The sequence below is a fragment of the Hyperolius riggenbachi genome, chromosome 12, assembly GCF_040937935.1.
Source record: "Hyperolius riggenbachi isolate aHypRig1 chromosome 12, aHypRig1.pri, whole genome shotgun sequence".
In the NCBI taxonomy this organism is placed as follows: domain Eukaryota; kingdom Metazoa; phylum Chordata; class Amphibia; order Anura; family Hyperoliidae; genus Hyperolius; species Hyperolius riggenbachi.
The window spans coordinates 175399213-175417140 of NC_090657.1; the positions used below are offsets into that span (position 1 = coordinate 175399213).

The 17928-nt window shown below is 46.1% G+C and overlaps 1 protein-coding gene across 4 annotated transcripts in view; it reads left to right on the forward strand.

Moving 5' to 3' along the window:
* Positions 1-17928, forward strand: part of KCNQ2 (potassium voltage-gated channel subfamily Q member 2) — a 183771-nt gene that overhangs the window by 114033 nt on the left and 51810 nt on the right. For all 4 annotated transcript variants that reach the window (XM_068263700.1, XM_068263696.1, XM_068263697.1 and 1 more), the window contains one exon: positions 9785-9814. In XM_068263700.1, the coding sequence (XP_068119801.1) occupies positions 9785-9814 (30 nt within the window). The remainder of the gene's footprint in view (positions 1-9784; positions 9815-17928) is intronic.

Consider the following 17928-nt stretch of genomic DNA (forward strand, 5'->3'; position numbering starts at 1 on the left):
CCAAACTGTCGTCCAAACGACCGGTTTTAACGACTAGTCGTGCAGAAATATCAGACGTGTGTACGTACCTTTAGGATGGCTACAATAAAAGACTACTCTGAAATGTGCAGTTTGATCACACAGCACAATGCCACAGATGTTGCAATGTTTGAGGGAGCGTGACATTGGCATGGTGACTGCAGGAGGGGGGAGCAGAAAACTAGACAGTATCTGGTGTCGTCTCTGCCCCCTCGTTCCACTGCTGTATCCTGTTCAAATTTGCCAACTTCGAGAGTCCTCGGAAGGCCATTGAAGCATTTGTGTTCTCTACTGCTTCTGAAGAAGGTAGGGATCAGCACAGTAGGGATCCGCTGGTCTTTGGAAGGACTCGAGGACTTCTGAAGGCCGCCTGAGAAGAGTCAAAGACTCATTCAACCTGGAGGTTGAATCATTTCACTGGCTGGACAGTGGGGGAATAAGGAGAGGGAGATGGAACCGACAAGGCGTCATGGCTGGCATGCCCAAAGTCTGGCCCTGGGGCCAAATGCGACCCACCAAGCCTTTTTGGTGCCCCCTAAGCTCTCTAAAGTCGTTAACTCCATGCGCCTGCAGACCGTAGCTGTAGGTTATCAGCCACCACTGTAGCAGTAACAGCCACGGATTAGCAGCTGCCACTGTGCCAGCAGCAGTAACAGCAACTGATTAGCAGCTGCCACTATGCCTGCAGCAGTAGCAGCCACTGATTTGCAGCCACCACTATGCCAGCAGCAGTAGCAGGCACTGATAAGCAGCTACCACTGTGCCAGCAGCAGTAACAGCCACTGATTAGCAGCTGCCACTATGCCAGCAACAGTAACAGCCACTGGTTAGCAGCCATCACTATGCCAGCAACAGTGACGGCCACTGATTAGCAGCTGCTAAGATGCTTTAGAGTACACCTGTAAGAACAAAAACAGTCCCCATGGGGTACTTAGCTAGGGAATAGGAAGCCTCGGGTTACTAATGAGGCTTACATAGTCCTCTGTATCCTGGGGGGGATCCAGCACTGGCTCCCGTGAAAGTCACCCGACAAGCGGTGTGCAGGTGCAGCAATATTTGCAGCAATGAACCTACCGCAAATCGCCTGTGCAGTAGAGTGGACCCGATCCAGCTCAGCTATTTACGCCTGAGCCCATCGGAAAGCTGCTGCTGTGCCTGCGCAGGATCGCAGCAGGTAAATATTTACCTCTCTGATGTTCGGGGGCTCCCAGCGCTGAATCCCCGGCACTGAGGAGGACGGGGGAAGCCTTGTTCGGATCCAGAGGCTTCCCTCTCCCAAGGAAAGTATCCCCCAGAGGAGGTTTTTAGTTTTCTTACAGATTTCCTTTAATAATACTGGCCTGCCAACCTCATTCTAGCCACTTGCAAAACAATCTATTTCTACGTATATCAAACTGCCAATTTAGGCAGAATTGCACTGTAAAGATGACATTTTTATTGTCACTGCTCTTTTGACTCGGAAGGCTTTCAGGCGCTAAATATTCATATTCTCGTCACCTGGGGGTCAGCTGTACAGCGTGGCGTCCTTACAGCCCTAGGCGGCCATCAATAATACAGCTAATACAGCATTCCCACTCTGTATTCCGTTTCATGATGTACCAGAGGAAGGCTGGCCCCCTTGCTATGGAATCAACTGCATAATTTAACAGTCGCTGACCTCTGTCAATGGGGGTCACGTACAGCTTTGGCAGCTTCCTTTTCTTTTATTCTGTTTAGTTGACGAGACAGACAACACACGGTTGCCATGGTTTTGAGTGAGTGCAGTTACCATGCCAACGCTTCCTAGGCAATGACTCATCGCTTCTTGTGATCTGATGGATGTGAGGTGAACACTGATGAGAGCAGAGACTTCTCGGCCGTAGGCTTATGCTAATGAGAATCGCTTACGGTCGCCTTCCATAACTATTATGTAAATGAAGTGAAGGCGCATGCAGAATGCTTCTGACAGTAAAAATAGTCGGTTTCTATCTGCCGGGTATCTGATGGCATCTGTAGGGTGTTGTCTCAGCACAGCTCAAACCTGCTACAACGCTGCAAAAATAACCTGCTTCTGAAGCCTGGTACACACCTTAAATTTAGATTGGCCGATTTTACCATCTCCGTGTAGTATGAGGGCCAACAGATTTTAAAGATGAACTATAGAGAAAATGACACTGATTGTCAGTGTTTGGCCATTGTAAAATCCTTCCTCTCCCTGATTTACCTCCTGAAATGTATTACTGGTGGTGACATCTTTAGTTCTGCCAGGTGATCTGTGCAAAATGTTTGTTACTGAGAGTTCTATGCACAGAGGGAGATACTGCTTGCTTGGCAGTTGGAAAAGCAGTTATTTCCCACAATGCAATGAGGTTCACAGACAGGAAACTGTCAGGACCATGGTCATCACATCACACTGTGGGAGGGGTCTCACCACAATATCAGCCATGCAGACCCAAAGATTTCTCAAGTGAAAAGGGGTATCCGCTACTGTTTGGGATTGAGTTCAATCCTTGGTTAAAGAGAACCTAAACTGAAAATTAAAAGTCAAAATAAACATAAACACGTCATACTTGCCTCCCATCTACTCCTCAATTTTTATCCTCTCCAGCGTCCCATTTGTCTAATGTGATAAATGGAATTCTCTGTCCTCCATTTTGAAAACGGGCCTGGCCACGGCTGTTTCGCGTCCTCCTGGACGCTTGGTCACGCCGTGTTCCACTGCAGGCCGGCGCCGCAAAGCCACCGCATACATACGGGAGTCCTCCTTCCTCCTCCCACATCTGTCCCACACTCCCACCTCCCATGCTGACAGGCCTACACCTGGATTCAAAAGGTATCATATCCACAATATTTGCAGTCTTTATATGCAATCATGGAATATACTATGCACAGAATGCATTTTGATGTTGAACACTGGGAATAAATATGTATGCTTAAGACGGAAGATGCACGCTATCTGTTTCTTTTTATGCATAGTTCAAGTTTCTTCCTTCATATCATACCCCCAGCCAGCTAATGACAGTGATTGGCTGTCATAGGCATCAGCCTATGACAGCTGTTTTCTCTTAAGCCTCCCCAGGGGATAGCCGAGTGACACGGCTGTCCCCAGTAAATCGCTGTCATAGATCACAGCGCTGTACAATGTAAATAGACATCGGTTTCGCAGTCTAACAGTCTCCTAGCGGCGATCGCCACTTGGAGGCTGATGACGGAACTGAGCTCCGTCATTCCAGCGAAGATGCGCATGCATCAGCGTGCGATCCCCTGCAAAATCCCGCCCTAGGACTTGACGCCTTTCAGAGTTACGTGGTATTTGGGCTGCCAGCTTCTCGAAGCCTATTGGCGTTAGGCGGTCAGGAAGCAGTTTAAGTTCCTCTTTAAATACTATATACAGATTGTGTAGGTAAGCTCTCCCACTACATGGTGGTGGTAATATTGGCCAATCATCGCCCAATCAAGATTGAAGGTGTGTTCTACGCTTTAGTCATAGTAATTATAATTGCATGCAGATAGGGGTGGTATGTAAATACTTCCTGTGTAAGGACTGTTTCCCACATCTCTGTACCTCTCCTCGTCTCCTCCAATGGCATAAGCCATAAATTATCTCTAACATTTAAATTTTGACTGTGTTTTGGTTCCCCCAGAATCCCAATTTGCATTGAAGCAGTTACATTTTGGCATAAAAGCTACCATCGCATCTCAGGAGAGTGGTTGGGAGTTGTTTAGGTCTGGCATGATGATCTGTAAGCGGCTAGAGTATTAGGTGAGCACCGCACGGTGATTTGCAAGCGGTGGTAAACGTGCTTGGCGATTGGCAAAGGTCGTGTGTGCTGCACAGCGATCGCCATTGATGGATCAGTGTCTCAATAAGTGTAAGGCATATCAGTAGGATGGTTAGTGTTAGGCGTATCGGTAGGAAGGGTAGTGTTAGGCATATCGGTAAAAAGTTTAGTATTAGGCGTATCGGTAGGAAGTTTAGTGTTAGGCGTATCTTTGTTAGGCGTATCGGTAGGAAGAATAGTGTTAGGCGTATTGGTAGGAAGTTTAGTGTTAGGCGTATCGATAGGAAGGGTAGTGTTAGGTGTATTGGTAGGAAGTTAAGTGTTAGGCGTATCATTGTTAGGCATATCGGTAGGAAGTTTAGTGTTATGCGTATCGTTGTTAGGTGTATCGGTAGGAAGTTTAGTGTTAGGCGTATCCTTGTTAGTTGTATCAGTAGGAAGTTTAGTGTTAGGTGTATCGATAGGAAGGGTAGTGTTAGGCGTATCGGTAAGAAGTTTAGTGTTAGGCGTATCGGTAGGAAGTTTAGTATTAGGCGTGTCCTTGAGAAGGGTAGTGGCGGGCGTAGTGCTAGGAGGGTTAGCGTTAGGCATAGGAAATAGGATGGTTAGTGTGACATGATCGGTTTTGCAAGTTGAGTGTGCCACGAGCAATAGGTGCTACATACTATAATTTTGGTAATACATTATTTACCAATATAATTACTATTGGGATTAGCTTGCGCCAAATTCATTTGCGCATATGCTAAACATATGCATTTGCATGTCCTCTTTCAGAGTTCACAAGGCATCTGCCATCCCCCTACAAACACACCACAAGCACAGTAGATACAATAGCTTACATCAGTGGTGTACATAGCAGTGCCTTCCTCCTATGCCTGGAACCCACCATGCAATTTCCTGGCAGATTTCAGATCACATTTATGATTTCCAAAAGGTCCGATCGTTTTTTCTGATCGATTTTCTGATCACTTCTATACAAAATCAATCAGAAAAAGGATTGGGGATCAGATTGGATTTGTCGGAAATAATCATTTAGACCCAAAATCTGATGAGAAATTGCATGATGTGTACCAGGCATAAGCACAGGTGCTGAACTCCAGTCCTCCAGGGCCATATCCTTGCCGGTGTTTAGAATGGACTGAGGCAATAGAGACTTGTGTTTTACATGATGAGACACACCCTTCCTGATTTAGTCCCATCAATCAATTTGAGCTGTGCCAAAAATGTGTACGGCCCCCTTGTGGACTGGAGTTCAACCTTTCAGAAGGCACAAAGGCACATTTTGTTGTGGGGCAGGAGGAGAGGTGACTCTTATTCTGGCATGTGAGGATAAAAGTTGAAGGGTACAATTTAATAATTTGCAATAATTTTGTGCTATTGGCGTTCAGTCTTACCTCACGTGAAGCAATACTAGTCTGATTTCTGTGAGCAGAGGTGCACTTTAAGGAGGCTATACTGCAATTTATAGGAACTTAACAAAAAGAGAACCTTCTGTACGGAACATGATTTTTAGACCCAGCAGAATAGAGTACAGTATTTTATTTTATTAAATGTATACAGGCTTTTTTTCATAGACTTTTATACCATTAAATATGAAATGAACCTTTTAAGTGACCCCGAGCTCAAGTTTGGATCAAAAAGCACATACTTGCCTAAGAAGAGGAAAGCCTCTGGATCCTGTGGAGGCTTCCATAGCGGCCTCCTGTCCACCGTTGTCACTTGCAGACCCTTAAAAAATTTCCAACAAGGGCTTGTTTAAAATCTGGTCTTGCCGTGCTTCCCTTCAAGCATGAGTAAGGCCGCGTGTCTGTACCGTAAGGTGGAGCTTGTGTGGGTGCAGCATTGCCGTGAAGAGGAGCCTTGAAAAGAAGCGCAGCTCTGATCTTCTAAAGGGTCCCAGCAAGCGGCGGCAGGAGCGAGGAGTACCCGGAAATCCCCGGCAGGGGTGTATAAAGTCCAGCCTGTTCCAGTGGCCCTTAAAGCTCTTGTGAGATTTTCATTGCATGCGGGCTGTTGCTGTGGCTCCATATGTACCAATGTTTAGGGCCAACCTGTGTCACTGCTCTGCCTCCCCCTCTGCTCCCCTGCAGTCCTATAGGAATTAGTATAGAACTACAAGGAGATGGCCTTGTATACTCAGTGTACACTGGAAAATGTCAGCCATTTTGTGTAGTCCTATAGTAATTATGGAAAATGGCCACAGAAGTCTCGGTGGAGGGGAGGAAAAACAAACACACGGGCCTGGACTTGGTGAGTGAAGGGTAGCCACTTATGCCATCAGTAGCCACTAGGCCAGCAGCAGTTACTCACTAACAGTCGCCACTATGTCTGCAGCAGTCACTCACTAGCAGCAGCCACTATGTCAGGAGCAGCAGCCACTCACTAGCAGCTGCCACTATGTCAGTAGCAGCAGTCACTCACTTACAGTCACCACTAGGCCAGCAGCAGTCAGTCACTAACAGTCACCACTATGTCAGCAGCAGCCATTCACTAGCAGCCACCACTATATCAGGAGCAGCAGCCACTCACCAGCAGCCGCCACTATGTCAGTAGCAGCAGCCACTCACAGTCACCACTAGGCCAGCAGCAGTCACTCACTAACAGGCACCACTATGTCACCAGCAGTCACTCACTACTAGCAGCCACCACTATGTCAGCAGCAGCCACCTCTATGTCAGAAGCAGCAGCTGCCACTGTCAGTAGCAGCAGCCACTCACTAACAGTCACCACTAGGCCAGCAGCAGTCACTCACTAGCAGCTGCTTCTGTCAGCAGCAGCCTCCACTATGTCAGCAGCAGCCAATCACTAGCAGTCACCACTATGTCAGCAGCAGTCCCTCACTACCAGCTGTCACTATGTCATCAGCAGCCACTCATTAGCAGCCACCACTATGTCAGCAGCAGCAGCCACTCACTAGCAGCCGCCACTATGTCAGCAGCAGCCACTCACTAACAGTCACCACTATGTCAGCAGCAGCAGCCACTCACTAGCAGCTGCCACTATGTCATCAGCAGCCACTCACTAGCAGCTGCCACTATGTCATCAGCAGCCACTCACTAGCAGCCACCACTATGTCAGCAGCAGCAGCCACTCACTAGCAGCCGCCATTATGTCAGCAGCAGCAGCCACTCACTAGCAGCCGCCACTATGTCAGCAGCAGCCACTCACTAACAGTCACCACTATGTCAGCAGCAGCAGCCACTCACTAGCAGCTGCCACTATGTCATCAGCAGCCACTCACTAGCAGCTGCCACTATGTCATCAGCAGCCTATCACTAGCAGCCACCACTATGTCAGCAGCAGCAGCCACTCACTAGCAGCTGCCACTATGTCATCAGCAGCCACTCACTAGCAGCTGCCACTATGTCATCAGCAGCCACTCACTAGCAGCCACCACTATGTCAGCAGCCACTCACTAGCAGCCGCCACTATGTCAGCAGCAGCCACTCACTAGCAGCCACCACTATGTCAGGAGCAGCAGCCACCACTATGTCAGTAGCAGCAGTCACTCACTAACAGTCACCACTAGGCCAGCAGCAGTCACTCACTAGCAGCCTCCACTATGTCAGCAGCAGCCACCACTATGTCAGCCTCAGCCATTCACTAGCAGTCACCGCTATGTCATCAGCAGCCACTCACTAGCAGTCACCACTGCACACTGAAGGGGACATCCTGACAGCACACATGGAATATGGTTTATTTCCCATAGAAATTGTTTATTTGAGATAACCATAATAGGCATACTGTACCTAGGGGCAATCAGAAGAAATTGTGTTTAATTTCAGTAGTTTGACCCCCTAGCTATCCCAAGACCGGTGATATGGCCCTTGGTCCAAAAAGTTTGGCCACCTCTGCTCTACAGGATCCAAAGCTTCCTTCTCCTTAGGTATTTCCTTCTTGATCCGAGCTTTGGGCACACTTTAAAGAAAACCTGAGACGGTGAAGAGGAAAAAGAAGTACATACCCGGGGCTTCCTCCAGCCTCATCCAGGCTGATCGCTCCCTCACCGTCCTCCTGCGCCGCCTGGATCCTCCGCAATTCACACCTGAAAGTCCTCTGGTCTGTGGCGTATGTGCGGTCAGGCTGAACGCGCGCCCGCAGGCACAGAAGCGACGGAGCACCACGCACGTCCAGGCTGCGTCTGCGCCACCTGGCCCCCGACGAGGATTTTAGGGGGGGAATTGCGGAGGATCCAGACTGTGCAGGAGAGTCCCAAGGGAGTGATCAGCCTGGAGGGGGCTGGAGGAAGCCTCAGGTACAGTGGCGTAACTAGAACTCACTGGGCCCCTCTATGAAACTTTGGATGGGGCTACCCCCTCCCTTGACCCTGCTGAACACTGAATAGGGACTGTCTACGAAGCTATGTCTGCAAAAGTTTGTATGATTCCTTATCAGTGGCTGAGCAGATGCAGTCCTTAGAACAATTCTGCAGAGAGCAGAAAGGGTTTTTTCAATCTGTGCCTTTAGTTGTCAGTCTTTAAGGACAGAGGAAATACATTTCTCCTTACATGAGGCCCCCTGCTGCTTCTGGCCCCCCTGCAGCTACATCCCTGGCAGGGTCTATTGTTACGCCCCTGCTCAGGTATGTTTATATTTTTTTTTCCTATCTGCATCTCGGGTACCCTTTAATGCCTCCTTTTCTCTTTGGCTACGTTCACAGTGATCAGTTGCATTGAATGGAGGCTGGACATAGACTTTAATACAAAGTTTGCATGCAGCGAGTTAGAATAACGCGATCAGTTACAGTGCAGTACTGTGAACAGGCTCATAGGATTGTATGGGCAGCGAGTTGACCTGCAGTATTATTCTGGAACACAATTGAGCACTGTGAACAAGGTCTTTCTCCTATATTGCTATTACTGCATCAGTGCAGAGTGTGACTGTGTATTTCCTTTGTATTTTTTGTACTGTCCGGTTGGGCCTATCTAATGTCATTTTAATACGTGAAGAGAAGTCTTCATTATAGATTTGTATTTGAATTGTAGGAATTCTAGGTCGAGATGGATAATGAGACGCTGATAATTCCAGTTTGCATGCAAGTGAAATGCAAATTGTAGGCAGGGCCAATCAAATGCGTTAACGCACGATTTGACCAAATTCCAGCCTGAATGATTGGCCTCTTGTTGACCCATCTCTGTCTTGACAACACATAGTTAATTTTAAAGGGAACCTGCAGTGAGCAGAATATGGAGGCTGCCATATGTATTGCCTGTTAAACCATACCAGTTGCCTGACAGTCTTGCTGATCTATTTGGCTGCAGTAGTGTCTGAATCACACCAGAAACAATCGTGCAGCTAATCTTGTCAGCTCTGACAATAATGTCAGAAACATCTGATCTGCTGCATGCTTGTTCAGGGTCTGTGGCTAAATTAGAGGCAGAGGATCAGCAGGAAAGCCAGGCAACTGGTACAGCTTAAAGTAAACCAGAGATCTTGAAAAGTAAAGATGTGATACTTACCCTGGGCTTCCTCCCACCCCATAAACACGTCGTTCAGCCAGTATCAGCCCCAGTAACAGGCTCAGTTACATCAGTCCAGGTCTACTGCGCATGCGCGGAGGTCTGTGCATGCGCAGAAGACCCAGACTGACCTGACTGAGCCTGTTACCAGGGCTGATTGTGGCTGAATGGAGTGGGACTCAGACTTGTTTATGGGGCTGGAGGAAGCCCCGGGTAAGCATCAAATCTTTACTTTTCGAGAATTCTGGCACACTTTAAAAATAAATAAATGTGGCAGACTCCTTATGTCTCACACTTCAGGTGTGCTGTAACTTTCATGGTTGGAGTCCTGACTGGGCTTCACAGATGTTCCTGAGTTGGACCCAGGGTGGCATTGGCTGACGTGTGGAGAGTATGGACAGTTGTGGCCTCATGTTACCTCCAGTCACATGCCTAGCTTGCTCTTACTAACGCCCGCAGCCCAGGCCGTAGATGTCCTTCTAATAACAGAGACTGCGCCATCTTTCATTGCATTGCAGCTAACATGATGTTGCTTCTTGTTTTAAGGAAGGAGCAGCAAGCCGAACCTCCTCCCAGGTTGGTATCCTGGAGCGTGCTACCTGGTAACCTACCTCATCCTCCACCTCACTACATTGTGTTACTTTGTGTGTTTTGTCTAATCTCCCCGTCCTCCGCTTCTCTAATGCATATATGTTCCTATCCTAACTTCACTAACTCTAAAGGTTTCTTATCCTAAATGGAGGAAGCTATTTTGTGGTCGGAGGTCAAGCCATCGTGTTTTTTTTTTTAATTATTTCTTGGAGCAACGGTGACTTCATAATCGAAAGGGTAGTAAAGGGTCATTCTACCAAAAACTAGCTATTTCTGTTGTAGGTGAAATATAATCAGTGAAATCCACCTAGTGTGGCTTCTTCCATCTCACCACAGGTTAGATTACTGCCATGGGCGGCCACATCCAGAGTGTTGCTCCACACTTTGAGCATTCCTAGGTAGGCCCATTTCCTGCCAAATCAGTTTTTTTTTATTCATAATTTTTAAAATAATGAGGGAAGGTGATCAGACTTATTCCAGGTTTTACAAGCTTCCGGACTTGGTGATGCCATAGCCTCTACATTAATTCCAGTGGATGGCCAGGGTCATCATAAAAAGATGTAAGGAGCATCAATGAATATCTCAAAGGTTTGAGAAACATGGTGAAAAAAAGACCCTGTTTTTATTGATTCTTGTCCAGCTTGGGCAGGGACTGCTACAAATACTCCTGAAGAATAATACTAACAGTAGTAGGATAATTCTTATGGTAGAAACAACTCAACCTAAGTGTTTACTCCCGAACAAAAATAGAATAAAAAATGAGGCTGAAGTTTGGTTCTAACTTTAAGTGAACATGGAATCCAGTAGAAGATTGGAAAGTTTAAAATAGCCATGTGTGGTGTCCTGAGACCTCACTTCTGGAGTCCAAGTGAACAGTAAGCTATTTAAGGTAGCTGAAAAGGTTCTAATAGACAAAAATAATTTTTGGTTGATACTAGCCGTTTTGACCAAACTTTTCGTCCCATTGATACGTTGTCAAGGTTGCCTCAGTGATGTCATTGCTTCATCATAGCAGGCTGAATTTTTACGAAGATGGCTTCCTCTCTCAAAATGGCAGCCTCCAGCCGGTATAAGAAACATGTATTAACTTGGTCTTGCGACTATTCAGTAACTGTATTATTACCCGCTTCATGTGTGTGACTTGTGTGTGTTGTCTGCCCCCGTCAGCCCTGTATGCATGAGATCAGTTTCCCCCATTTATTAACTGTGTGAGACCAACTTGTCCAGTATAGCTGAGTTTTTTGTGGTCATTTAGAGTATCAGGATTTGCTGGTTACAAGTGGAACTTGGAACATTTTTCTTGTAAGTTTTTGGTTAGACAGAAGAGGAGAAGTTAGAATATATGTGGTTATTACTGCACCCTATGGCACCAGGTCAAAACTTTTCCCCCTCACTTCTTGCTGCTGACGAGTTTTCATGGGCAGCATGGTGGCGTAGTGGATAGCACGCTCGCCTTGCAGCACGGGATCTATGGCTAAAAGTATTAGAGGCAGAGGATCAGCAGGATAGCCAGGTAACTGATATTGTTTTAAAAGGAAGTAAATATGGCAGCCCCCAAATAATGTTAATCGAATAGAGGCCATAATGCCATAAACTTAGGGCTCTTCCTTCATCTCCCACCCCCTCCCCTTCCTTCATCTCCCACCCCCTCCCCTTCCTTCCTTGCCCCCCTCTTCCTTGCTCTCTACCCCTTACCTTACTTCCTCTTACCCTTTCTTCCTCCTTTCTCTTCCCTTCACCCTCCCCTTTCCTGCCCCCATCCTTTTCTTCCTCTCCCCCATTATTTTCTCTGCCCTCCTCATCTCCCCCTTTTTTTTCATCTAAGCCATTCCCTTCCCCTTCCTCTCCCCTCCCCTTCCCCTTCCTCTTCCCCTCCCCTTCCCCCTCCCCTTCCTCTTCCCCCCCACCTTCCTCTTCCCCCCCCCCCCCCCACCACCTTCCTCTCCCCCCCCACCTTCCTCTTCCCCCCCCCCCCCCACCACCTTCCTCTCCCCCCCCCCCCCCCCCCTCTGACTCAGGTTATTGGATTAGGTAGACTTTCTGTTCTATCCAAAATGTTGTGTCCCTGATTTGGTTAACCCTTCTCCAGAGTTACTTCACAGGAGAGGCTTTCACTTCTAATCATTACTTTTTAGCCCCAAACCAGGAAAAACAGTACTTAATATATGTTGTCCCAAATTAGTTTAAGTTTGATGGCTTTTTTTGCCCTCTATGTAGTGCTTTCTCGCTTGATAGGTGCTGAAAAAAGTACTTAGATGAGAAGATGAAAACCTATCTCCCTGGAGAAAACTCAGGAGAAAAGTTAATTAAATCTGGGCCTTGGTTGCTTTGGGATCAGACAGAAGCTTCCTCCTTTTGTTTACTTGGCAAACAGAAGCTTATCTCTTCTCTAAGTAAAAACATAATCTCCTCACATTGGAGAGAGCTGGCACAGTTCCTCTCAGTCCAATCGGGCTCCGGGGGAAAGTGAAGATTAACGTGTTAACCCTTTCAAGTGGTTCTTAAAAGACAGGTTTGTGCTATTGGACCACAGGGAGGCCTGTTTGCCTGTAAGAGCTCTTCTGCATGTCAGTCGTTCTTAAATCTTCAATGAAAGATCACCAACCATCATTCTGGGCTACAGGAACTGAGTGTGTTTGTCGCTTTAGATAGTAATCAATAGCATCAGTGTTTTAATTAAGTCTGACACAAACCTCTTAAAAACATCCAGTGCGTGCCATACAGTTTGATTTTCCTGGTCAATTTCCAGCAGATTCGATCACTCTAATGAAGTCAAGAATCTATAGCACACCGTGCCTCGTGTTTTGTTTCATATCAGTCACCGGTGTAATTGGGGCTGTCTTGCTCCTCAAATTAATGGTAGTGGTGTTTGCATAGTTTGTTATAGCATACATAGGCTCATTATTAATTTTGAGAATATCTATGATGATGTAAAACTCATGCCAAAGCTTTGTAGACATATCACCCAGCTGAGATAATCTGTCATTTTTTTTATATTTATATAAGTATGCAAGTTTTTATTTGTTTTCTCAAATGAGCCACAAGGGGGCAGCATTGTCCTTCATTTGGTACAGATCTACGGCATTTTGCAGCCGAAGTCAGGAGATGTCCAGCGATGGTTTTTAGGAACTGTTGGTGACCATACACTTATAGATTTACAGCAGATTCGACCATCAGATAGACTTCTGTCAGATGGCTGTCAAGTCTAATCTGACAGGAATCTATCTGATGTGTGCCACACGCTAGGAACAGATTTCCAATAGATAATGCCTGTACATTGCATTATTGCTCAGGACCTTGTTTTACGTGAAATGAAACACACACAAAAAAATCATACATACCTGGAGCTTCCTCCAGCCCCCTCAGCCCGATCGCTCCCTTGGCGCCGTACTCCACCTCCTGGATCTTCCGGGTAACTTTGGGAGTTGGGGCTTACTGCGCATGCGCGACCCGGCCGTGGACACGCCCTGCTGTGCTCCCTTCGCCGGGAGCATTCTGCAGGTACAGAACACTCCTGGCCGCAGGAGCACGACAGGGAGCGCGCGCGGCTGCGCTTAATATGCGGCGACTGGCCAAAGTTACCGGGAGCCCTTACGGAGGACCCAGAAGGAGGAGGAGGACGGCGCCGAGGGAACAATCGGGCTGAAGGGGGCTGGAGGAAGCACCATGTATGTATGATTTTTTTTTTGTTTGTTTGTTTCATCTCGGGTACACTTAAAGTAAAAATAAACTGATGAGATAACAATTGTATCTATCCTCCTACTCCTAATGACCTTTTTTCCGTAATTCTATGTTAAAGGTAAAAATATTTATTGTTTTTGTTTCTGCTTAATGACCCAGTGTTTCTGTGTCACAGAGAACCACAATCTATGGACTATTGACCTTTTTTTTTTTTTTTTTTTTTTTTAATCGATCTCCTGCTCTCAGAAGCGTATGTCTTCCAGAAAATAGTTTTATGGCTGTAATTCCTTATCAGTAAAGGCCATGCTAGAATCCAACTAGGTCCTGACTGGAGAAAAACTGTTACTTGTATAACTAATGTTTAACTCTTTCAAGTAGAAAAAGAAAAAAGGAACACAGCCTGGTTATTTGTATTCTTGCTATTATACATATCTCATCATGTTACATGTAACTTTACGTAAACCTTTAACAAAAAAAACAGCCACTGTGGGATACTTACCTCTGGAGGGGTAACAAGACTTCTCCCATCCTCCTGTGTAGCCCCGATCCAAAAAAATCCACCAACAAGCTTGATGGTGCACCATAACAGTCCTGGCTGTGAGAGCTTCGTGTAGGTGCACTTGCGGCTTTTGTTTGGGCTCAGACTGAACTAGCCGATCACTGTCTGATCCGCTCAACTGCGCAGGTGCAAGGTGTGTGCGTCTGCGCAGTTCAGTGGATGCGATAGCGCTCGGTTATTTCTGCCTGAGCACAAAATAAGTCGCAAGTGCGCCTACGCGAGGCTCTCACAGGACTGTTATGGCCCTGAAGAGTTTGAGGTTCCTGGGGCAGGATTGAGAGGACGGAGGGAAGCTTCTTTAGGATCGAGAGGCTTGATCCACCCACGGTAAGTCCCTCCTGGGGACTCTTTTTTTCATTACAGGTTCACTTTAAAGCATATCTATGGTGAAACATTTTAAATGGATAGGTATAAATGTTCATTTCTCCCAGAGTAACATTCACTATAAATTACTTTTTTTCTTATGTTGCTGTCACTTACAGTAGGTAGTAGAAATCTGACACGTTTTGGATTAGTCCATCTCCTCACAGGGAGATTTTCAGTCATTTCTTTATTTACATAAGCACTTACTGAACTGCAGTTTGCTCAGTCCTACTGCCAGAATAGTGGGCAAACAAGTAGGGAGGTTGACCTGCATCTTGATAAAGATCCAGCGAGTGGGAAAAAAAAGTAATGTTGAGAATCCCCTGTGAGGAGATGGACTAGTCCAAAACGCATTGCATACCTGGAGAGTCCCCAATAAATAGTATTGTTATTAATTAACGGCTTATTGACTAGTCTGTCTTTTTTACCTGAGGGAGGCGAGTCCACCTGCATTCCTCCTTTTAAACGGCTTTTAATTATTTTATCCTTGTTTGCGCCTCTGTTACTCCTGTTTTTTCTACTGATTAGTCCCCCTGGGTGGAGGGGTGTATCCCCATCTTTCTTCTACCTACAGAGATCGACGTTTTAATACCTAAGTGAGGTCAGGTTATATTTCTCCCCACCTGCTGTTCCAGTGGTTGCCTTTGTGGTAACCCAGCTTTGTGAGCATATCTACTGTTATTCTTCATTAATTTCTGATTGATCCTGACATACTGCACTATATTGGGCTCTTGGTTTCATTTTTGTCTCTTCAAAGCTAGTCCAAAACCTGTCAGATCTGTCAGCTTTTTAATGTCCACAGTAAGTGACAGCAACATAGGAAAAACATAACTTATAGTGCACTTTACTCTGGGACAAGTGTACTTTTTATATGTATGTATTGTAAATCTGACAATTTTTAGTGATAGTGGCTCTTTAAGAATACGTACTTTAACACTTTAAGGCATTGGCATCCATGTAAACCTCACTGAGGGCTGACATTTTCATTGTTGTCCAAGCCTTTGCATTGATTTACAGCCTTCCATGGTGATGGGTACTTAGCGCTTCCAGCCATTTTTGTGTTCTGCTGCAAGTCTCTACACCATCGTCTGTAATAAATCTGATATGACGGCCGTGTCAGCTGACAGGTTTATAGGCACAGAGGGAGCTGAATCTTCTTTGGACCTTTTCATTATCGCCAGCCCACGTTGTGCCACAGAGCGTGCCGCCGTTTATCCGACACGCTAGACTCGTAACTTGACAAGTTTATGGCAGAGGCAGTTCTTGAGGGACCGACGATGACAGTCTCAGGCAGTCACTGTGATCTGATTTCTGGACATACTTGGTCTCTGATTTGGAAGCTGTGTAGATTTCCATTAAAGGACAACTGATGTGGGAAGACTATGGAGGCTGCCATGTTTATTTCCTGTTAAACAATACCGGTTGCTTGGCAGCCCTGCTGATCTGTTTGGCTGCAATAGTATCTGAAAAACACCAGAAACAAGCATGCAGGTAATCTCGTTAGATCTGACAATAATGTCAAACGCTTGATCTGCTGCATGCTTGTTCAGGGTCTTTGGCTAAAAGTATTAAAGGCAGAGGATCAGCAGGACAGCCAGGCAACTGGTATTGCTTAAAAGTAAATAAACACGGCAGCCTTCATAGCCCTCTCTCTTCAGTTATCCTTTAAAGTGGCCCTAAACTCCTGCACAGGACAGAAGGAAAACCGAAAAATGCACCCTGTATGTATTTAGATAGTTTAGCCTGTCTAATTCCCCTTCATCTGTGACTAATCGCAATGTTTAATTTGATCTCTCAGCTGTGTCAGCTGATTGGCTTGGTAGAGCAACTAATTGGTAAACACTGGATGTTAACAATGTCTGCCTCCATGAAAGCAGGAAGTAGACACACAGCAGATTTATTGCAGGATTTGTATCCCATAAATGGGTCCATTAGGACACTTTCTCTCTTGGTGATCATCCACCATTCTGATCAACAAAATTTTGTCTTGCAATTAACCATAGAATCGTTTTACGATGATTTTCTCCATAAACTGTGTATTTTTCTGTACAATTTGATTGTAAAAAAAAACCCGATCGAATGATTGCATTTGAGGAAAATATTGTACCATCAATGGGGTCGGTTGAGATCACACATCTTCACCTACACGTCATTGTGTTTGTTTGTACAGGCCATGATCACCTTATTCTTTTTAGTTTTGTGACCCTTTTTACCTTGTTCACTTATTTTCCTGCACTTATATAGGGAAATGTTTTTTATTTATTACTTTTTTATTGATTTATTAAAGGGATACCTACGCCAGGAATAAAAAAATCAGTCTTACTTGCCTGGGGCTTCTACCAGTCCCCTGCAGCCATCCCGTGCCCTTGCAGTCACTCATGGAGCCTCCGTTCCCCCGCCGCCAGCTAGTTTTGTTTTCGCTGACAGGGAGTCGGCGGGCTTTCTGCGCCTGCACAGGCCTGGCCACACGTATCCTCCCTCATGTTCCTGTCCTCAATAGCATCTTGCACTGTCGCAGGATGCTATTGCAGACGGGAACGCGAAGAGAAATGGCTGCCACCTGTATAACCCTAGTTATGAAAAGAGAAGGGTGAAAAGCCTGCACTGAAATGCTCATAGGCTTGAAGGAGCGTTTATTTATCTTTGGATGTGTCAGACTGGTGCAACGAAATATTTTGAATTAAAAAAAAAATGTTTGGTTTGGGTCCGCTTTAAGTGTCCCGTTAACTTCTTGACTAACTTATGTCCGATGTGTGCTACCGCACGCCTATAAATTCTGTAGCTGAAGATCAGAGCAAGGAGTACCGGACTACTCCTTTCCTTGCTAGGCTTTGTTCTCCTCTTATTTTCCTAGCAGTAGTCTCCTCGGTACCAAGATAACTTAATGGTATGGGGGGGGGGGGGGGTTGCACTCCGCCCCCTCGCCTATCCACCACCTCCTGCCCCTGCCCATCAGTTATGTTGGTACAGAGCAGACACTGCTTCCTGGTCCTTGGACATATTGTTTAGGTAAGTATTGCACTTCATTTTTTGTACCAGTTTGGGGGTGGCACAGAGTGAGTGAACTTGCATTGTTACTTCAGTTATCCTTTGAAGACCAGACCTTACAAACCTGTTTGAGCCTGTAGTGTTGTCACCTTCTTCCACTTGTGCGTCTTTAGTGTTGTGACCTTATGCCACTTGTGGCAATACAAAAAAAAAGTATTAAATCTGAAAACCTTGCACGAAGAGCTTCACTTCCTCTGTCATGTCCATTGCTGGTCTTCATCATTAAATGATAGTGTAGCTCTTTGACAGACTCCAGTCCAGAGAGACATGTTGTCCAACCCTTTCCCCACTACACTTCAGTCTCTCCTCCCTCTCCTCACCCCACCCCACACAAACCCCCCACACCCCACCCCACACAAACCCACTTACTAAACTCCTAACGTGCAGATTTCCACTGACCCAGGAAGGTTAAGCACTTGGGCCAGTCACAGCCAACAGCTGTAAATTG